Consider the following 22,832-nt stretch of genomic DNA (forward strand, 5'->3'; position numbering starts at 1 on the left):
AAATATCGTAGATTTATTATTTTATACTTCATTCCTTAGTCTACACATTTGTCTAAGTTCAGAGAACTTGAATTTTGCTAAAATAATTACGGTTTAAGCACTGAAGATATTATAAAAAGTCCACTTTCCATTATACTTACCTATGGTATGGAACATAAATATTTTTGAGGGTGCTAATTTTAAAACTAGGAGTACTAGTAGGTAACATCCAAGTCCTCCCCCCGCGCAATCTGGGGAGGGGGGAAATTGTACTCCCTCTCCCCCAGTCATGTTACAGCCAAAATAAAAAGATTTTGTCGTTTTCGCTTTTTCAGAACAACACTTGGTCACTGTATATGTGATGTACATTATTTGATTACAAGGTATACAGCGCATATACTGTATAACATTTTCTTTTTCTTAAATAGCACATTTTCTGAAGAAAAAAATATTTTACTCTTTAGATCAGCAGTTTGGTAGATCTATTTACTGGTTGCCGACGATATTATACTACTCGAGAGCACATGCGCCGCACACGCATTTTTCTTAAGCGCTATGCTAATGATTTTGCTATATACTATATTTGTATATACAGGACGGAGAAGGGGCAGAGAGGCTCACGGGAGAGAGAGGAAAGTTTATTTATACCGAGTGAGGCAGTCTTGGGCGGAGCGAAATCCCAGGCAGCGTCCCATTAACGCCAAATCTCTCTTGCTGAATATAATGTATATATATTTTATTATTATTATTATTCGTATCGAAATGGCCTACTAAGTACCAAGTGTAGCTGCAGTAATAATCGGACTTGTGTGATGTGCGGTACCCGCTTGCCGAGTAACGTGCTCGGATGTTTCTAATTATAGCGACAAAACCGTATGTAATCGTTTATACGCAATATTAATAATAATAATATGATCGTGTGCGGTTAAACGATTAAATTATATATGTACAATATATATTATTATATAGTATTTCTTTTTCTCTTCCATTTGTTTTGGTCTTTAACGGGCGCACCGTACACGTTTAGTCGCAAGTACCAACCTACAACGGTTATAGCAACATGCAGCATGTGAAGCCGTCCATCAAAGGCGACCCGCTTTGTCCTCTAGGCTTCCATCCGCAAGTCCGTTGGCCGACCAGATGCAAACGTTGTTACAGGTGAACAGCTTGTACTTGCTGCTAGATAAGTTTTTATAATGTTATAACACTCATGAAAAAAAAAGATAGGTATCAGTATGTCAGCAACATATGAAGATAAAACCACAAAATGTCATTCGGCCACGTGTTTCATGCGGGAGAACACCAGCAGCCATGTTTTTAAATTGATAACACAAGTTCCTGACATACCTACTCATTTATTTTGTTAAAGGATAATACATTGTGTTATTTTTGTTCGTGTCGTTACAATACATAATTGAATAGCGTTATGCAAAAAGCGGCCATCGCAAAAGCTAAGACCAAATTAAGACGCTATTTTCACGAAATTATCTAGAAAAATACCTTTACCATATTTTGTAAATAAAAACGGCCAAGTATTGCAGAGTACTGTACGATATAATGGGTTTAAAAAATCGCCTGAACGGGTTTTTATTTTTAAAAAATATAAAAATAAGGATAAATATTTTAGGGATGGACGCTATTTGCATAAGAACATTCAATTTAAAGTTAAAAGTCGTTAATTCATTCAATATATTTGGGCTTCTATAATATGATATTATAATATAAAATATAATATCATATTTTTAAATAGGTATATACCTACAGAAAACTATACCTACTTACACCTACGACGTCTCTTTATTTATTTGGCAATATACTGCCCACATTTACTACCTACCTACTATTAACAATTGGAAAAGCATATAATATAAACTATATCATAACAGAATTATCATAGCGAGGATGGTTAAAAAACTAATGTTTTTATCCTAATCCAACAGCGGTTAGCTAAAATATTATAGTATATAATAATCTCTTAATTATTGTTATAATTACAATACAAAATCGGCAAGATATTAAAAAATATGAAATGTACCTACGTCCTACCTATACCTATGTTTACCATCACTACCATGTGTACTTTCAGTGTTAAACTTTCTCAAATCCAGTCAAATGCTTTGGTGCATATCGCAGATGTGATAGTAGATCCCAATATTTGTAATAAATAACAATGAAATCCGGATGCTATTATATAGATATCTACCTAATCTATTGCTACATGAATAAGTCTAACTAGAATGCCAAAAAGAAGCATTTATTACACAAGGGTATGCATCAAGATTATTTGACAGACTTGCATAATATGAAATGTATAAAAATCAAAATATCGTCACAACACCTTTATAAACAGTGGAATTTTGGTTAAAAATCGGCCCATTCAATTTCGCTCTAAAAATAATTAATTTTTTATTTCTGCAGTAACCAAAATTTCACAATTTGCATTTTATTTGACGTTTATCAAACTTGTTATATTATCATTAACTTTTGATTTTCAAATGAAAACTTGCATATTATTTAGCAAATTGTATTAATAGAGGAATGTTTAATAAGAAGATGTCGATAACTTTTTGACCACAAACGTCCCAAAAAAAGTTACAAATAAGATAAATAAGGCTTTTTTATATTGTATGGAATAAAAAGGTTAGAATTAGAGAATCATATTATTTTATCGGTATAAATAATATTTGAAGTTTTAAATTTGGCAAACCCCTTTAAAGTAGATAAGTTTTGATATTATAGACAATTAAAATACCTGCATTTTTTTCTGTAAAATAATTTATTCGCTGAAAATTTAAGAATTATCATCGATAGCTTAAAAATTATTTTTCTTATCACCTATAATTTATTTAATATCCTTATTGTTGTCTAAATATTAACATAAGAAAAACCTAATGTATTTATTCGATATTAATTATAGAACTCAAATAATTCTAAGATAAAACTTACATTTTATCTTAGAATTAACTTTTATAAAGAAATAAAAACAGTATTAGGAGGGAGTAACATTCTCGAAGTTAACTTTTTTTCCAATATGCATCAAACTAAAACTCGTTAACAAATTTACTTTTTTTTTAAATTTGATTCTGGGTCCTCGACTATTCATAATCCGGACCTGAGAATAAATGTAAATTGTGTACCTATTAATATTTATTCTATAGTATATTATTAACTGATAAAAAAAGTCTCTGAAAGGATCTATCGGCTATCTCCATCAGTCTTCCGAGACCGTTTCTTCATAACTAATTATAAGCTACTGCATCCATAGGATTTAATAATTAATTAGCTTAAATTGTACGTTTTTTTTATTTAAAAAAAATTGGAAAGTAGGTGAATTATTCCAGCCATGCTATGATGGGTTCCAAAACTGCTCAATTATACACAAACATAACAATTAATATAAAAAAATTGTGTAGCGTTTAAGTTATATATTACCTTTGCTATTTATTATTTTGACATTTTTTACTATATATATCATCAGCAATACTTATATGTTGCTTTTATTTAATACATACTTAAAATTAATGTTAATGTTACAAATATTTCAAAACCCTAGCTATTTTTGGAAATTGAATGTAATATGTAAAGAGTACCTCTCAGGTTTGCATCTTTTGCTAACAAAAATGATAAAATATTACAAGTATAGGTTTCTAATATTTTACAATTGTGTTTTTTTTTAAATAGAATAAAAAGAGCTTCTAATTTGATACATACGTGATAGAGCGTTTGCATAGTAATTATAGTAATTAACTTTTCAGGGACTACAAAGACCATTCCAATAGGAACAAAGATAATGGTAAGCCATCACTTAGGAAAGATGATGTTACCACCGTATCAACTCCTATACTGACGAATGAGTATGTATAATAATTTATTATCATATACAATAGTATAAGTTGTAAAACTATAAAGTGTATACTAACTTTTATTAAATTTTAAGTGAACCTTCACTCAAAAAATCGCCAGATCTGTCCAATAACAGTATTCAACAACAATTTAAAACAGACAAAAGCTGTGGACCGAGTAGTAAGACTTCATCATGGGTATCCTCGCCAGATTTAACAAAACTTTCGGTCACGGTTACTTCTCAAATTGGTAAGCCGTAAAGAACCAAAATATAATACTAGCTGTTAAATTAATCAACATTCATTATATGCTAATAGACTATGATAACAATACAAATACAGATTATAAAGTTAAAAAGAGGATTAATCTTTCACGTAGTGATTCCATAGACAGAACCAGTCCAAGAAATAGTTACAACGGGGACATCGCCCATTATACTCCGGTGCATGTTAATATCATCATAACAATGTTAATATTCACTTAGGGAGTTTAAAGTCTAAAAGATTATATACTGATAAATTGATTTTGAATTCCTAGAATAAACACTTGACAAGCCATAAATTTCCAGCAGACAATCGTGATGACGATGCTATCAGCTTAGCCGATTCTGATACTACTACTGACACTTTTGCTACTATTGTCAACGATGAAGATTTGCACGTATATTTATCTTTTTTATATACATATTATTATACTAAATCCAGTTTCACGAGAACTGTTAACCTCATAAAACATTATTTTCAAATAATTTCTTGCTTTTTATTCAATTTTTGTTATTTTGTATTATTATATTTGAGTGGCTGAAATCAAGGGTTTACCTAGACAATATAGAAATAGAAAATGTTTTATTATTATGTAATATAGGCTAAGAACTCAAATTTACTATCAACATTTTAAAGTTTATTCTTTATCTATGTTTGTTAAAAGTTTAAGTTTAGAACATGCAAGTTTTTACACAAATTAGTTAAAAATAAAGTACTGCTGAAAGAGCCTTCAGTATCAAAACTCACAGGATTAAATCCTGTGAGTTTTTAACTTGTTAGTTTTAAAACAAATTTCTACTTTCAAGACTAAATCTCGTCTTTTCTGGTGTGTTTCGTTAAACCCAGTTTCCCATTTTATGAACAATTTTAATTTCAGCTTATTTATTTATACTAAGCAAAGATTTTTAAAAATTATTTTAATATAATATTTTTAACAGTGCTATAAACTATTAAGTTAAAAACCTTATAATTTGATTGCGTAAATTAAACACTGTACAAAATTGTACACACTTGTGTTTTTTTTAATTTTAAATTTATCTAGTATTTTAACAATTAATATACAAGTGTGTGCTGGATAGAAAATATAATATTTTATATGTAAATGTAAAAATTAAGAAATTGGCGTCAATGATATTTAGTTAATTGTTGTAGGATGAACTGTTAAGTTTAAAAACGGAATTAAAAACTATGAAAGAAAAATGTGAGAAAGCCGAACGTGAAAAAAGTGATATATTATTAAGACGATTGGCTTCATTAGATACAACCCCAACTTCACGTACCACTGCAACTGAAGTAATAAAACAAAACTTACAAAAAAATGAATTATAAAATATATTTAAAAATTATTTTTAATATGAATCTGCTTAGTTGTTAAAGCATCAACAAAAAGTAAATGAGCTGAAAGTGACTTGTGAAAATCTTAGCGACGAGAAAAGATCTCTTACGCAGCGAGTCTGCCAACTTGAAAATGTACTTGAAAAGTATAAAAATAATAAAATAGAAACACCCGATGTACAAATGGTTCGTTCCAAGTTGTTAGCTGCCGAAACTAAAATTGAAGAATTAATAGAGGAAAACAATGATTTAAACAAGGAATTAGCCAATGTGGAACAAGAAATCAGAGACAATTATAGGTATTTCAGTATTTTTATTTATATCTAACTGGTCTTATGAATAAGTAATAATTTTTTAACTACCCTGTAATTATTAAAAACTTGCCCTTATTTTAAGTATTATAATTGGGTGCCAGGCAAAAAATGTTCTAGTTATAAGGATAAAGGAGCCAAAATTACCTTCTCTGGTAACCGATTTAAGAATATTATTTCAAGCAATTTATAAAACTTTTATTTATTTTTTATTTTTAAGTAATCACTAATAAATATTATCATAATATAGTTTAGTCATTTTTTTTTATTTTCTTAAATATTATTTAAATAAATCATACTTAGGGAAGAACAAGATAATGAATTCATTATGTTACGAAGAGAATACGATCAAGTGTCAAAGAATTGTCGTATATTGGCTTTTAAATTAAAAAAAGCTGAACGACGCATGGAAGAATTGGAAAATGAAAAGACTGAAAATGAAAAAAAGAACAAAGAAGTTAGTAAAATAATGATAATAAATAGAAAATGTTTTTCAAATTTTACAAATTTAAAAAAATGTGACATTGATTATACAATTTTTAGTTAATAGAAAAGTTACAAAATGATTTAGAAAAAATGAAATGTAACACCCCTCAAGTTGAACAAAAAAAAAGACCTATGCTTGGAACAATAGCAAAATCAGCATCGGGGGAGGTGAGATATACTTGTGCCGAACCGGTAAATAGTGAGTGTAAAACATTGAAATATCGAGATGCTTGTTTAGAGAATGTCAAGAGAATCTCTTACGCGAGGTGATTCACAAGAAGACCCTGTTCAATTGCAAAGAGATTTACATGATTCCATAGAACGAGAGGCAGATATGAGAGAACAATTACGATTTTCTGAAGAAGAAGTAAGAATTCAAAAATCAATTTCCTGTAGATTATAATTTTTGGATTTATCCATGTTATCTTTAGTTAGCTGAAGTTCCAAACCCATTGCAGGGTGCGACTATACTGATACAATGTAGTCGTGACAGTGGAACAGTGACTATGTCTTTGAAGATGGACACTGCAATGGGTTCGTAACGTCAGTTAATGACGTCAACATGGGTAGATCTGACAATGATAAAACTAATAATTCAAGAAAGTTTTAATACATTCATTCTTTTAAATGATTTCAAATATTATAAATTACACCTTTAGGCAAAATTGTTGAGGAAGAAAGTGGGTCGGTTAGAAGAAGACAATGAATCAATGGTGTTGCAGCTGAAGAAAATGGCTACAAAAACTAGTACTTATACATTTTCATTAAAATTTTATGTATTCTCATTAAAATTATGGATTTTTTCTAAACAGAATATCGTCCGTCGAACATAACTGAGAGAGATGAAGGAATATCTGACGTTGAAGATGCGACGGAATTGAAATTATTACTTGAACTAAGCGAGCAGGTATAAAGACAAAATTATTGAGATGATCAATGTTATAAGCTTCTTAATTTGGTACTTATAAGTAACATATAAACTTGTGTTATTATCAAATTTTAGGAAATAATTGTATTGAAAAGAAAACTAGAAGGTACTGAAATAGAAAAAGATAAACTGAAAGCTAAAGTCGTTGAGTATCAAATGAAAACATCGACCAAAGTCATAAACAAACCAACGCCTAAAACTACACAATCTAAAGTAAAAATATAGATCTGTTGTTTATAGATTCATTTTATATTTAATTATGCATCTGGTTTGTTCTCAGACTAAAGATATCAAGGCAGACATTGATAAACAAACAAAACCTATAAAACAAATGGAAGCTAAAATTTCGGAACTTGAATCTCAACTAAAGGTTTTTTTTTATTATTTATTATTTATTAATTAAAAGTTGTTCAAGTGATCAAATACCTATATGTTAAGTAATTATTATAATATTATATATTATAAATATTTACATGATTATTTTATCTTTAATGTGGAGCTGAGAAGGTGTATTGGTTTATTTTTGTGCCTGGACCTGTAATATATGTCTTTAACCACTGGACTGATTTCTTTATGTAACAAGTCTATGTCTAATGTATAGAGTCTATACTATAGACCAGGGGTCTACAGGGGACCAGGGGCCACAAAGAGGCTCGCGAGCTGCATGCGGCTCTTTAAACCAAGCTTTGAGTAAAATTAATAAATTTTCATTTCTTCATTTCATAAACATCTCTTAAAAATGTGGCTCGCTTCGAATTAGCTTTATAAATTTCCGGCTCTCAAAATTAAGTTTAGTGGCCACCCCTGCTATAGACATTAAAAATCTTATCTGCAAGAAGGTACTTTATTATATGTATATTAAAAAAACAAATCACTGAAAAAGAAGACCTTTTCAGTTGCACATTGAGGACAAAACAAGAAAACTGTACATATCTTAAACTCCTATGACATTTATATTTTAATGGTGAATTGACTGAGAATATTAATCTTAAGTTTGCTTTAACAATCATAATGATAACTTCTATGTTTTGACGTAATTGTTTTTCCTAGAATGAGAGACAACAAATTGAAAACATGAAATCTTTGCATACTAAAGAAATAACTGATAAAGAACAGTATATAATACAATTAAGAGAAAAATCATTGAACGAAGGAAATAAGAAAATAATCGACATACAAAACGAATATGATAAAAAGATAAAAAGTAAGCTTAAAATAATTATTAAAACTTAAAATGATCAAGTAAGCTTGATAATTATAATATCAAAGTTAATAAAGTGAATGACCATTTTAATTTTTATTGTCAAATTGTTTTTAACTAGAATTGAAAGTACTAAGTATTACTGAATTTTAGGGTTGCTATTGATTTTTATACTGATAAAATTTTGTATTTAAAGGTATTGTATGCGGTGAGTTTTGTATAGGTACTATTTAAAGGAAAAAAAGGCTTTAATAAATTTCAACTATGAAAATTAATTTACCAGTTAATTTGTAAAATTTTCAACTTAAATAATTTGTTCTATGAGTAAAAGCCATTTTGGTTTAATTAGACCAAAAATCCAGATAATATTTCGACTACAAAGAATGGTCCAATTTCAATTCTGTAAAGAGATTCCGAGTTCTTTGGCTACTTTACTGTTATGTGGGGAACCGATTTTCATTTAAACATTTTAGTTTCTTATAATTAAATAAATAAAATTTACAATTTTTCAATACTAAATCCAATTTTTTTACATAAAAAAAGCAAAAAATTAAAAATCTGTTTTTTACATAACCTAGTAATGTTTCAAAGAGCTCGTATATCTTGACAGAATTGATATTGGCTTTTTGGTTTTAACGCCAAAAAATCTTCTTAATTAAAATAGTTAAACACTAAGTGTAATTGGCTCTTTGACTTAATTATGTGTTCTCTGCAATCTTTTATTGTTTCCTCATTTATTTTTAGAACTGGAAAACGAATTAACAACCGAGAGTAAAAATTATAAAGATTTGTTAAGTAAACATGGAGTTTTGCAAAAAGAACTAATGGATGTTAAATCTAAATGGGTAGCCGAAAAAGATAAATTACGAAGGTGCTCTAATTAATTATAACATAATATTGTCATACTAAATTTTGTATTTATATTTTTTTAGTCAAATGGAAATAAAGAAAAAAGATATAACAAGAATCGAATTGGAATTAAAAAAATTAAATGATACCTTTACCAGCTCTAAGGATTCATGGAACATAGAAAAAATTAATCTACAAGTAAAAACAAAAAAAACTTAAAATTCAAATTTTTTTTGTGTTTTTTTAATTATAAATTTTTAAAAAAAATTATGGTTAAGCACAAAATAAAAGAAATGGAATTGTCTCACTCTACTGATGAATGGAAAAAAGAGAAAGAAATTATGAAACGACATTTAGAGGAAAATGTAAAAGAAATAAATGCTTTGAACAAACAATGCAGTCATTATACAGAACAAATAGAAAAACTTAGAAAAGAAGTATAAATATTGTATTTGGTGAACTATTTGAGTTACCAATTTGATATAATTTATTTTTTGCTAGAATGAGAATCTTCGAAGAAATCTAGATGACTTTGAAAAAGTGGTTCAAGTACAACACCACATGTCAAAAGAGACTGAATTGTTAGAAAATAATTTAAAAGAAATGAAACTTAAGTAAATGACACAACTATAAAATAATGTGTACTAAAATACTATAATAAATAATTAAACAATTTTTTGTTCCAGATTATACCGCGAAGAGCAAGCTAGAAAAATTGAAATCTCTGCATTAAAAGTACGTTATGACAATCGTATAGCAGTGCTTTCCGAAGAAATAAAAAATAGCCAGTTTCAAACACTTCGGTTCAAGAGAGAACGTGATTCCTTCAAACAAATGTTGGATTCAGCACCAAAAAAAGAAACTAATCAAGATAATAAAAATATAAATCATGTATGATTTTCTTTTTACACATTATACTAATGTCCTTTTTTTGATAAATATATTCTTTAGGATGAAGATTTGCAAATGCTACAACAACAAGTATCTTGCTTGGAAGAGCAATTATCTGAATCCAGGTTAGAGTGTTCCCGGATGAAAACTGAACTCGTGTCAGAAAAGTCATCATGGGAAATAACAAAATCTGAAATGACGTCTCGAATTAACCAGGTATATTTACAGAGCCAACAAATGAACACTCTAAGTAAGGATATACTTAATTTAGTAGTATTTGCAAATAATACTAGAAAGGCATAATGTATATAATTTTCAGTTACTATTAAAAGTAAATCTTGTAATATATATATATATATATATATATATTTTTTTTTTTTAAACATAATTTAATTTATGTTTTTTAATACCATTTGCTACTATTTGTCTAATCAAAATTAATTAATTACATTATAAATTTTAGTTGGAAGAAGAACGACTTCTTAATTCAGGAAGAACTAAACTCCAAGGATTAAAAGCGAAAATGGAATTAGCCTGGCAGAAAGAACGTGAAGATCAGCAACGCCTTTTACAAGAAACATCTACATTGGCAAGAGACTTGAGGCAAACTTTATATGAAGTATAACACAAGTCCTTAAGCTATGACTAATTCTGTTTTACATTCATATTACTTTGATCTATACTCTTAGGTCGAACGAGAACGAGATAAAGAAAGATTAGAAACAAAAAGACGTATTGATCATATAACCCAAAGCATGGATACTGATCAACAAGAAAATAGGAAAAAAGTTAATGAGGTAAATTATGAATAATATGTGTTTATAGTTGATTTTATGTATATAGTATTTTACTATAGAACATAATTAACATAATATATAGCTTTATTAAATGTTAGTTTTATTTTGTTTAAAAATACAAATTTAATTATACTTTAAGTTGCAATGTGATCTTATGGATTTACGCGATGCCCACGCCAAGTTAAGAACATTTAATGAGAAACTACGAAAAGAAAAAGATAAAATTGAACAAGAATGTGAATCATTAAAACTGTGCAATATTCGACTAAGATCAGATCCCCAAATGGAAGTTAAAATAAATAGTTTGTCACAATTAATTAAAAATTTAATGGCTACTTTAAATGATAACACTGATGTGTTAAATAAATCTTCAACATTAAAAACGCCAACACCTCCAATTAGGAAAAAAAATTCCATGTCAAGAGAATCATCTCCAGATATAACTACTAATCATTTAACAAATTACAACACAGAGAAAATAACAATTTTACTTACTAAAGTAAACGATTTAATTAAAGACATAGCCTACACTACAGTTCAAAAAGATGCTAAAAGTAAACGTTCAGTGTTCTCAGTTAGGTAAGCAAATTCCATAAAACATTAGAGTAATTACTCTAATAAGTAATAACTATTCTAATTTGTACTGCAATAGAATTTTCAAAATATCCCATACCTAGTTGAGTAAAATAATTGTTTGTGTACAAGATAAATTATTTGAATAATTCAAATTTTTAAAAGGTCTGCATCGAGTGAAAATGATCCACACGAGAAACCTCCAATTAGAGGAAGTTTATACAGAAAAAGTTTATCATTAGAGCAAAACTTTGGAAACACTGAACAAGTTAGTTTTATAGTTTTATAAATAATAAAAATAATAAAGTACCTATTAAATAATATATAGGATATTTGGAAACAAGAAGAAATTAATCAACCAAAAAAGAAAATTACTAAACAATCAAATAGTTTCGAAAGGTAATTACAGCCATTTACATTTAATCAGCTGTATTAAAGAACAAAGCTAATAACTTTTGCTTAATGTACTAATTTTTAGTCAGCAGTCTCATAGTTCTTCAAAAAGCGATATTGTTAGTGGAGAAAAACCTAAAAAGAAAGGACTTCTAGGAAAATTGAAAAAGTTGACTAAAAGCTCAAAAAGCTTTGATCAAGATAGTGATTCAGTATGTTAAATTAATATAAGGTGACTTTTATAAATTATTATTAGCATTACATTTTATTTTAATTTATTGCAGTCGGTAAAAAGCAACTCTAGTGTTCACAGTATTGATATTACAACTGGAAAAGAAACCAAAGGGAAATTGACTGATATATTTAAACCGTCGACATTACCAAAGTAAAAATTATAATTGTAAAACAAATATAAAAAGATATTTGCATTTTTATTTTGTTATTATATTTAAGCTTAAAAAAGAGAGCAATGTCTCCATCAATATTTAGAAGATCTGAACATTTAAGGAGTTCTCCAGCTCCTTCAGCGCAATCTGATGAATATGAAGAAATGCCTTAATTAGTGATTAAAAAAGTAGCTGTTATGAAAATTGACATATTAGAATTAAAACAAATTAATATTGTGATAGCTTATAGTAAGATCATGTTTTATATGGCCTTAATAATTTTTGTTATTAATTTTACACAATATTTAAGTTTTGGTAATTTTATCATAGAATTAAGGGTTTCAAATATTAAATATTCTGCTAGCATCGCCCATTCCTCCCACAGCATTTTATAATTGTACATTTCATAAATGTTCTTTAGTGAAAAAAAATTAATTAACTTATATGCTAGTCCAGTGACCGTTTTTAAATTTCAAAAGTTTTAAATAAATAGAAATTCATTAATACTACATGGTAAACACATCCTCCTTTTAAAATTAAGTACTCAATTTTTTTTTTAAATCATTGCCATGCTATAGCAAGACTTTATAATTTACTTAATACTACTTCAAAAGCGTATTTATTTAAGCATGTACTATTAAACAATTGTCACCACTAAGAAATGTTCAATTTCAAATTTAAAGATGTGTAGATCTTAACTTATTATAATTAAAAATAACCATGTTACAATTTTGAAACATGTCAAATATATTATGTTTTAATCCTAGTTTGGTGTTTTATTATAATTACAACTTTTAAAACTGTTTTAAAAATCTGCAAGGGTAGTAGTTTAATATACATTTTTAATAACACAATTGTATACTAATGTGTAGATACCTACAATTTCAGCCATAATAACATCATGTATGTTAACTATCAATTTGTATAATATTATTTAGAGTTTCGGATAAATTTCTGCCAGTTGATTCCAGAAGTATTTGGTTCATCTGGCAATGCTTCAAGTCCCTAAAATTAATCATTTAAATTAATATTATTACTAAAGAAATAATTTAAAAAAACTAGTTTTTACTTGTGTTTTGTATGGATGACCAGTAAGTTCCCAGTCTCTTGTATAATATCTTTGAATCCATGGTGTACCAATATCACGTCGGAATTTCTATAAAAAATAAAAAATAACGCTTAACATGTATGAAAAATTATGTTTTTAATATAATTAACATCCAGAGAACGCAAATATTTAAACAGTCATAAACAAAGTCAAAGACATGTTTATTATTTAAAAAAATAATAACCAAGTTCAATTCAAATAATATTCAAGTTCAAGATAAGAATTTTAGAAATATTTGTTTTTTATTTTATTATTAGGTGTTACATTTCTTTAATTATTGTAAACATATTATAGATTAGTTATTTTTAATGTTGTCTTTCAATCTGTAATACAAAATTGCGATTGCGTTGGTTTAAAAGTTAAAGCTACTTGATCTTTGGCGATTCTAATTGTGGAGGTAAGCAAGTTTACCCAGAAATTTGTCCGGAAATCAGTAGAATGTAAATTAAAAAACCCAACACTCTTTCACAAATGATTAAGGAACATTTTATTTATCGTATGATGACAAACAATAATAAACAGCTGGCGTTAGAAGTATCTAAAAGTTTTAGTCATCACTGAAGATGGTTCCTTAACATATTCACATTTCTGAGATGGGTAGCTAATCCACCGCCAGAAAAAAGAATGGTGGCTCCTTTTAAACGTACGCTTATCGCCTAACAAAGTCACCCAAACGTGATTGTTGAACAGGCAACAGTGAATGATAGCATAATACCTCTTCACCATATCTAATTTATTAGTATTTCATTTATTTATTATTTGAAACAATAATGATATTAATCAATTCGAAATTAAAATTTCAAGCATCCAGCAAAGTAAATTTATTCCACTTGATATGAAATACTTACGTTTCCTAAGGCCAATTTGTTAGTAAACGAGCATACTTTGTCTGGAATATTCAATAAAACGAATACAATGACTGCCGGCGGCAAAGCTTCGTACCACATTTTTTATTTTGTAACCTTATGTAAGAAAAAAATGTATTATATACTTTGGTACGATAAAGAATCTAAAAGCCCAATTACCTCTGAACTCTGAAGAAACCGACTAGTCCGACTAGTTAGATTTAAAGCGAAACTTCTGACTATCCCAATCTGAATATAATTATTATAATATTAATTAATTTTTATCTTAGGACTTGTTTTGTGATTAAAAGTCATTGACGGAGGATTTTGTTTTTTCGCAGTCAGCTGATAGCCATTTGCCTGACATCTAGGATCTTGATACATCGAGACCGACCAGTGGTCGTAGACAGTACGTGCAACCCTTGATTTGCAAATTTTTGTGGATCCGACATATCACGCTGGTCGAGTGGCTGCACTGTTTCTTTCAATGGCGTTTGTTTGTTTACTGGCTATTTCTTATTGGCTTCGGATTCATTAGCTTCTCAAAATTTACGGTGCGTTTTTGCGCTTGTTCCGACACCCGAGTCCCGAACGCGGCCGCCGTACGCGTTATGGCCATTTAAATAATTAAGTTGTATCATCGCAATCATAATGTTGTAGAAATAAATTGTTGTTTTATTTTGTCCGTTGCGGTTGTTTATATCCTAAATTACTGTTTATATTTGAAAATTCTATCTTTAACGGCGTTCACTTTGTTGATAAAACGTGTCTTAAGGGAAAAAAGCTGGCCCGCGCTTCTTTTGGCCAACACTACCGCTGCTAGTCAACGTCGTTGCGGTGTCCAATTCATTAATAGCTGTCCTGTCGTCCAAATAAATCCATCATGTCTATAACACCATTTAAGAAACGTGTTTGCTACTACTATGATAGTGAGTCCTTCAAGTATTAAAAAAAAAAAAATGTAGTATTAAAAGTTAAAGAAATGAAATCGGTCTGATGGACTTTTAGCGATTATTTATTATTCTTGTCAAAAGTAGTAATACTCAGCTGGAAAGTTCCTAGATAGAAATAATATTTACCCAATTGGTTGAACTAAAATTTGTTTTCTAGTAGTGTAATATTATGTAAACCATCTAAACCGTAGGATTTCTGAATACCTATACATTTATAAACTAACATTTCCACCAAACTTCACGCATTTATGACCAATATGTTATCAAAAATAATTTATGAAAAAGGTTTGTATTAATTTGCTTAATAATATATGTTATGTACGTATAAATTAAACAAGCCCTATAGTATGCTCAATTTTTTTATTTTTGTTTTGATGTTATTATTTAATAATAATTATATTTTTATTCTAAAAAAAGTACACGCCGTGATGGGCCAAAACAACAGTTCATCAAACTAAATAAGAAATATTTTAAAATGCTTCAAGCACAAAAAATAGTATGGAACAAAATTACTTTACCATGCATCTTTTTTTTACGATTTTTATTGTGCTTTCTTATAGTGTTTTTTAACTGATTACGAATTACAAATTACGTAGGCAAAGAACATTTTTAAAGTTGGCGTCTGCTGCATCATGCAGTTGTTGTCTGCGACGTGACTCTAGGTTGACAATCACAGTATTTTCGTTATCAATAAATTACCATGATCATAATATTATACCAACCCAATTTGGTTGTAGCAAAAAACCACGAAGGGCAGGGAAATAATTAATTTACATACCTACGCTTAATGTGGTAATTTGTTAGAACAGGAAAAAATTCTCAAAAATATCCCATGTTAAAATGAACACTGGCAAATATATAACCTATAAATAAGTAAAACAACTCTCCACGCCTGTCAGTTCCGGTAGCTGACTCCAGCCACTATAGCTCTTCGTTAGGATGGGGGCTTAAACCCTCAAACCCCCAGAAGAAAAAATAACTTGCTTAAAAGACTTAACTAACCTGGTACTACTCTGGAAGCGTTAGCCACCTAACGATACCAAACCTTTTCTTTTTTTGCACATGCATCCATAGTAAACTGGGGAGGTACTTGCCTGTTGGGTCATTACTTCCCCCCAGTTTTCCGATGCCGTTTATTGAAATCAATAAATTTACAACTTTGTTTGGGTGGGTGCTCCACACACCCACTCAACCTTTCACTTAAACCTAAACATTTAAATCTTAAATCAACGAAATCAAACCTAACCTAACCTACCTTTCAAAATAACAAAAAGTAATATGCTCTAATGTAACTGTCTGAACGATAATGTCTGCCGCTGTAGTCACCCCTGCCCGTGGCCTACTGTTATATATGCAGCAAAATTTAAATAGCTATAACTTTTGAACTAGAGGAGTCTACCGATTACTGACTTCAGATTCGCAATCAGTGTAAAAAGAACTATAAGTTGACAAAAAAAAAAAAAATTGTTTGGTAAAGTAAATTTATGCCAAGTTTTCTTTAGCTAAGCATATTTCTGCTCACACCGACTGAACTAAGAAATATTTTTTATATTCTAAATATTGATCTAGCTATCCTCTTTGGAAATCTTATTCTGGAAAGAAATGATGGATATAAATAAGTTTTTATATCAAAAAATATATTCAACCATCATTGTTCATAACAAATGAAGGGGAAAAACAATTATAGTCACTCTACATTTTTTTTCTTCTAAAATTTAGATTAATAAATTTGAGTATTGTGTAATTAAACTTGTCAATAAATATAATAAAAAAACAATATTATTTTATCTGCGTTATACTTTATCTCCGGGTCTTTTTTTAGTTCTAAAACTTCAAAACTGTAATACTGAAAACTTAGGGTATATTGACTATGACTATTTTTCCCCATAGCCATTTATTAAATGTGTAAGTGCAAGGGACTTGAATTTTGAGTTCTTTAATTAAGTTAAATTATTAATAGAATTTTGTGGCCAATAAGAGAAGTGATAGACATATTTATCTATGTATATTTATTTATATTTTTGTTTCCATTTTATTTTAACTATTATGTTAAAAATTAGTTATTTTACAAGATTATAAAATACATCTTTTTAATGTCTTACTTGGTATTTTTATAATGTTATTAAATCAAATTTGTCTTGTGGATGGGATGTTCTTTTTTTTAACTTTACAGGTATTTATTATTTAATGCATTATACAGGGTGAAACTCATTTTCTCAGACACTCAATTTCTCCTAAAATAATTGCAATTTTGTAGTTTTTCTTGTTGAAAACATTTTTGATAATGTTATTTTACAATATTATAAAATATTTACCTTTTTTGTATTTAATAAAACTCTTAACTTTTGAAACTTAAAGAGTATCTTATAAATTTAATTAATTATTTCAATTAAGAATGATTTACTGAATATTTTGACTAGTCGATAACCAGTTTTGGGTAACGACTTTTAAAGTTATGAAAGTTTAAAATTTAAGGCGGAAGGAAGGGTAGAGAGTAGTATGTTTTTATCTATCACATTTTTCTTACGCTCTTCTTGAGTAACATAAAAAAAATTGATTAAAATTGATTAATATTATGTGGATTGGGTTTTTAATAGTAAATTATAATAATTCCACAAAGTTACTCAAGTTTTAATTTAGATTTATTATTATTATATTTAAGACTCCGTTATATTTTGGATTAATATTTTATGGAAAAAAACAGTAACTATTTTAATTTGAATTATTACAAAATAATGTATGCAAACAGTGTGCTTGTTTTCCATGTATTCATTTTTTAAATAATCGCACTATGCCAATGTCCATTGTGATGTAACCCACATAACGTGTTTGTATAATATAAGATGATAATTAATAAACGTTTTAAGAAAATTGTTATCAACCACAAATTTGGTCTAAATACAAGTGTACTAAACATGTAAAACATGTTAAGTTCTTAAGCCTTCCAAAGGAAGGAATGTGCCAGGAAAAGTTTGGGAACTGCTGAGCTAGAATATAAGTTAATTTTTTTAATAAAATGTTTTTTGTAATGTAATTATGAGTTTTTTTTTCACTCGTCCGGGAAAACAGGCCTCAAGGCTACTCTCTAGTAAGAAGGCCTTTGGCCCTTTTAATACTTTTATTAAATATTAACAGTTATATTTTTTCCTAATAGGTGACATAGGAAATTATTACTATGGACAAGGTCATCCAATGAAACCTCACAGAATTCGAATGACACATAATTTGCTTTTAAATTATGGTTTATATCGCAAAATGGAAATATATGTTAGTAACACAGCAAAAAATTGAAAAGAAATATTTTACACAATTTATTAAAAATGGTTTTTTTTTTTAGAGACCTCACAAAGCTACTGCAGAAGAAATGACTAAATTTCATAGTGATGAATATATACGATTTCTTCGAAGTATTCGTCCTGATAACATGAACGACTACAATAAACAAATGCAAAGATGTAAGTTTATTTGTTTCAAATGTTTGTTAAGATTTTTAATAACTAATGTCATTATAGTTAACGTTGGGGAAGATTGTCCGGTTTTCGATGGATTATATGAATTTTGTCAGCTATCTGCTGGTGGCTCAGTAGCGGCAGCTGTAAAACTAAATAAACAATCGGCAGACATCTGTATTAATTGGGGTGGTGGTCTCCACCACGCAAAGAAATCTGAAGCTAGTGGTTTCTGTTATGTTAATGATATTGTATTAGGCATATTAGAGTTGCTTAAGTATCATCAACGTGTCTTGTATATTGATATTGATGTCCATCACGGCGATGGTGTCGAAGAAGCTTTTTACACTACAGACAGAGTTATGACAGTTTCATTCCACAAGTATGGAGAATATTTCCCTGGTACTGGAGACCTCAGAGTATGTTATTTTTCTATTAATGTATATTTAAGGTTCTTATGTGAAGCGAAAAGGGGCCTTATTTTGCAAAACTTAAATTTTGAGTTATTGACTATTCAAAACTTTGCACTAAATTATGAACATTTTAAGACCAGAATCGTTCCCCTATCTTGAAAATTGGCCAAATTAATTTTGAGAAAAAACACTTTAAAATTTTGAATTGTCCAACTAACCTTAACTATACTTCAGAAATGAAACTTAACCAAAACTTAAAATATAGTGTATTAAGCAAATAACACAATTGTTTTTTCTTCAATTTGTTTCGAACCTTGATCGATGTTTTGGCCTCTCCTGCGGTTTGGATTCCGCCTTACAAATGATAAAACATAATAAACAATTACTTATTTTGATGTGTAGGATATTGGAGCGGGCAAAGGAAAATATTACGCTGTTAATATTCCTTTACGGGATGGAATGGATGATGATAGTTATGAATCTATATTTGTACCTATTATTACTAAAGTCATGGAAACGTTCCAACCCAGCGCAGTTGTTTTGCAGTGTGGTGCTGATTCGCTAACGGGAGATAGACTTGGTTGTTTTAATCTCACTGTGAAAGGTAAAATTTATTTGTTTATTCTTTAATAATTTAATTATTTAATAGTTTTAATAATTTAATAACTTAACAGTTTTTACTAATTTTTTTATAATGAAACTTAAAATTCATTGTAGGTCATGGAAAATGTGTTGAGTTTGTTAAACGCTACGGTTTACCATTCCTAATGGTTGGAGGAGGTGGTTATACAATCAGAAACGTATCCCGATGTTGGACATATGAAACAGCAGTTGCTTTGGGGGCTGAAATAGCAAATGAATTGCCTTACAATGATTATTTTGAGTATTTTGGTCCAGATTTTAAACTTCACATTAGCCCTTCAAATATGACAAATACAAATGCTACTGAATACTTGGAAAAAATTAAGAACAGGCTCTTTGAAAACCTAAGAATGTTACCCCACGCTCCAGGTGTTCAAGTTCAAGGTAAATTATCTAAATAAACTAAATGATTGCCTCTAATTTTATTTTGTATGTTTACATGTGTATACTTAATACAACTTAAAACTTTTAAAAAATGAAAGAGCATTAATAAGATAAATCTTACTCAAACTAAATCTAAAATAGTTAAAACGTAATATTTATTTTAAATAAGTTACTATTTTTATCAATTAAAGTATAATAGATACTGAAAAGCTAAGAGGTTTATAGTTGAATTGTTTCTGTTTGATAGTAGATACTTTTTTGTTATCAGCTATACAATCCAATTATATAACCTATTAAAAAAGTACCCAGTGGCAGAGAGTGTTTTAAAAAGTTAAATGATTTTTATATAAAATTGTAATTGGACCAAAATATGTTTGCATATACATTGAGGATTGAAATTAAATATGAAATCAAAATTGTTAAAAAGAGGAGGTCAAAATGGTCTTAAAGTATCTAATAGTAGCACTGATGAAAAAAACCTTATACTATTAATTTATCTTTGAAACTGAGCTTAAAAGGAATATAATTTGTTTATAATTTAAACATACAAAATAATGACTATAAATTATAGAGGCGCATTAGATTATGTTTTTTACAAAATAGTGTTTCTATAAAAAAAATTTGACTTTTATAATATAATTATATAATGGTTTCTGCTTTTTTCTGGTGTCATAAAAAAAAAATTATGTTCTACATATCTTGTAGAGATCTGCAAAATAAGTATAAAAACTGAAAAAATGTCATTCGTAATCTAAAGTTCTTAAAATACGTGACATCTAACCTATTCAAATATCAAATATTAGAAAAGAAACAAAAAAAAATTGAAATACTGATAAAAAAAAGTAGAATAAAAACAAATACCATAAAAGGATTTAATATTGAGCTCAATGTGATTTACTGACACTATTTTTAAAACAAAAAATAGAATAAGAAAAGAAACATAAAAATTTTAAGTTTAGATTAATAACCTATAATTATAAATAATTTAAAAAGCGACAAAGCTTTTTTGATAAGTTATAACATGTCATGATGTCTATTGTCTGATGCCAAACTATCAAAAAGTTGCTTAATAATCTACATAATGGCTAAATAAACTATGGTCAAATCTAGTTATTATTGTATTATAACTTACAAAAAAGTGGTATTTCATTCCAGCTATTCCTGAAGACGCTGTACAGAATGATTCCGAAGATGAAGATACTGTCAATCCTGATGATAGAAACCCTCAATCATTACAAGACAAACGTATTGCTCCTGATAACGAGTTTAGTGATAGCGAAGATGAAGGAATGGCTGCTGGTGTTGGTGGCGGTGGCCGTAAAGATAATAGGTATTACCATTGTTTATTAGTTTTATGTTATGTATGTTTTATATTAGTATTTTATTTTATAATTTAGATCTTATAAATCTGGAACACCTGCTAGAAAACAAGCCCGTTTAGATTCAAATAAAATGGAAGTTGATGAGCCAGAATTCAATATTATGAAAGGTAGCATTACTAATATTTATCAAGCAATATAACTATTATTTCTATATAATAACTTATCAAAACAAATTTTTAATAATGTTTCTACGGCCAATTTCTTCTCTCTTCTTGGCCTTCATATTTTTTAGTTTTAAGACTGGGTACTTTCCTGGGAATGAAAAATCATGGACATTTCCAGAGAAAGTTCCTTAAAAAAATGTTTAACCCAACTTAAACGAACTTATTAATTTTTCAGATGACAAAGAAGATAAGTCTGTTAGTTCTGATGATTCAAATAAAAAAGACTCCGTAAAATCGTGATTGTACAACACTAAAAACAAAAATGTAAATAATAATAAACAAAAACATTATTTCTTGACATTAACTGAACAATGTCGTTCGTGTACATAACACACTTAACTAATATGGCGGTATAATGTAATTTAGTAGATTTGTTTTATTAGTTACTGACTTACAGCTTGTGATGCTGAACTTAAGTGATAATAACAATGATCTTCATTCATTTGAAAAATAAAACAAATTATTAGGCTGCAACGACATTAAAAATTGACATCAGAATTCTTTTTTTTATATATTTATGTATAGTTAAATTTTTATAAATTCTGATAAGTATTTTTTTATGTGTACATTTATTTAATGCATACTGTCAAATTTCACACAGCTAAAAAATGTTTGAATGGATGTTAATATTGTTGGCCTACTAGATATACACCAATGAACTTAAAATATGGTTTTTTAAGGTAAAATTTATTGTAAGATGTAGCTTTTCTTTTGAATATTTTCATTTTTACACAATATTATTATCCAATATGAACAACGTGTGTAAGAACAGACATTATTAAATTCAATTTCTTGTATTATGTTTTAGTAATTTAACGAGTTTTTTTTCTGCACCAGGTGTATGAATTTTACCGCGAAATTTACAGTACAATTTTATGAATCTACTGATTATTTTTTTCATATCTGTAATCTAAATAAAATAGCTTTATTAATAGTAAATTAGTTTTAAAATAAGACCTGATGTAAGATCATGATCATTTGTCAATCCTAAAAATGTATTTTTATTTTGTACTATTATATTATATACAAAAAAATTAAATAACTTATTTATTATTTTACTATAAAATTGGTCAGTTTGTTATTGTTATTAATCATTATTATTGTTTTTTTTTCTAAAAAGAGAAGCAAGAGACACTCGCCGCTTTACATTTAATGGTTCATGTTTAAGCTATTATAGTTTCATTCTAAAGAAAACACCAGTTTTTTTTTCTACCAGATTACGTTAAGTGACTTAGTAATCCAAATTAGCTAAGCTGA

At 28.3% G+C, this 22,832-nt stretch overlaps 3 protein-coding genes across 6 annotated transcripts; 2 read left to right on the top strand and 1 right to left on the bottom strand.

Annotated features, from left to right (window-relative positions):
* The first annotated feature begins 728 nt into the window (after positions 1 to 728).
* On the top strand, positions 729 to 12,904 carry LOC126840686 (myosin-6). 4 transcript variants are annotated; one of them, XM_050576582.1, is made up of 29 exons: positions 729 to 1,137; positions 3,735 to 3,833; positions 3,917 to 4,071; positions 4,140 to 4,270; positions 4,360 to 4,482; positions 5,238 to 5,378; positions 5,454 to 5,719; positions 6,035 to 6,188; positions 6,275 to 6,385; positions 6,456 to 6,584; positions 6,877 to 6,964; positions 7,030 to 7,124; positions 7,221 to 7,358; positions 7,426 to 7,515; positions 8,196 to 8,349; positions 9,091 to 9,217; positions 9,279 to 9,393; positions 9,474 to 9,632; positions 9,697 to 9,809; positions 9,882 to 10,086; positions 10,147 to 10,302; positions 10,550 to 10,705; positions 10,776 to 10,883; positions 11,023 to 11,462; positions 11,622 to 11,724; positions 11,785 to 11,855; positions 11,935 to 12,061; positions 12,134 to 12,234; positions 12,303 to 12,904. In XM_050576582.1, the coding sequence occupies exons 1-29, from the start codon at positions 1,040 to 1,042 to the stop codon at positions 12,406 to 12,408; spliced, it is 4,059 nt and encodes a 1,352-aa protein (XP_050432539.1). In that variant the 5' UTR covers positions 729 to 1,039; the 3' UTR covers positions 12,409 to 12,904. The 4 variants fall into 4 exon arrangements, with proteins under 4 accessions (XP_050432539.1, XP_050432540.1, XP_050432542.1 ...); XM_050576583.1 differs by having other exon boundaries at positions 4,140 to 4,264; XM_050576584.1 differs by lacking the exons at positions 729 to 1,137; positions 3,735 to 3,833; positions 3,917 to 4,071 and having other exon boundaries at positions 4,153 to 4,290.
* Positions 12,905 to 12,958: 54 nt separating this feature from the next.
* Positions 12,959 to 14,516, bottom strand: LOC126840703 (uncharacterized). Its single transcript, XM_050576611.1, has 4 exons — positions 14,369 to 14,516; positions 14,192 to 14,305; positions 13,305 to 13,391; positions 12,959 to 13,240 (listed from the first exon to the last, which is right to left on the bottom strand). Exons 2-4 carry the CDS (start codon positions 14,288 to 14,290, stop codon positions 13,166 to 13,168), a joined length of 261 nt encoding a protein of 86 aa, XP_050432568.1. The 5' UTR covers positions 14,291 to 14,305; positions 14,369 to 14,516; the 3' UTR covers positions 12,959 to 13,165.
* A 209-nt stretch (positions 14,517 to 14,725) lies between these two features.
* Positions 14,726 to 22,556, top strand: LOC126840695 (histone deacetylase HDAC1). The gene is made up of 9 exons (XM_050576601.1): positions 14,726 to 15,117; positions 18,296 to 18,408; positions 18,479 to 18,596; positions 18,654 to 19,009; positions 19,406 to 19,607; positions 19,721 to 20,029; positions 21,185 to 21,359; positions 21,427 to 21,518; positions 21,751 to 22,556. The coding sequence occupies exons 1-9, from the start codon at positions 15,072 to 15,074 to the stop codon at positions 21,813 to 21,815; spliced, it is 1,476 nt and encodes a 491-aa protein (XP_050432558.1). The 5' UTR covers positions 14,726 to 15,071; the 3' UTR covers positions 21,816 to 22,556.
* Positions 22,557 to 22,832: the final 276 nt, after the last annotated feature.

The sequence above is a fragment of the Adelges cooleyi genome, unplaced genomic scaffold, assembly GCF_023614345.1.
Source record: "Adelges cooleyi isolate 19-005CV unplaced genomic scaffold, UGA_ACOO_1.1 ACOO_flye_CR_arks_rails_tigmint_CR_PRNA_376, whole genome shotgun sequence".
In the NCBI taxonomy this organism is placed as follows: Eukaryota; Metazoa; Arthropoda; class Insecta; order Hemiptera; family Adelgidae; genus Adelges; species Adelges cooleyi.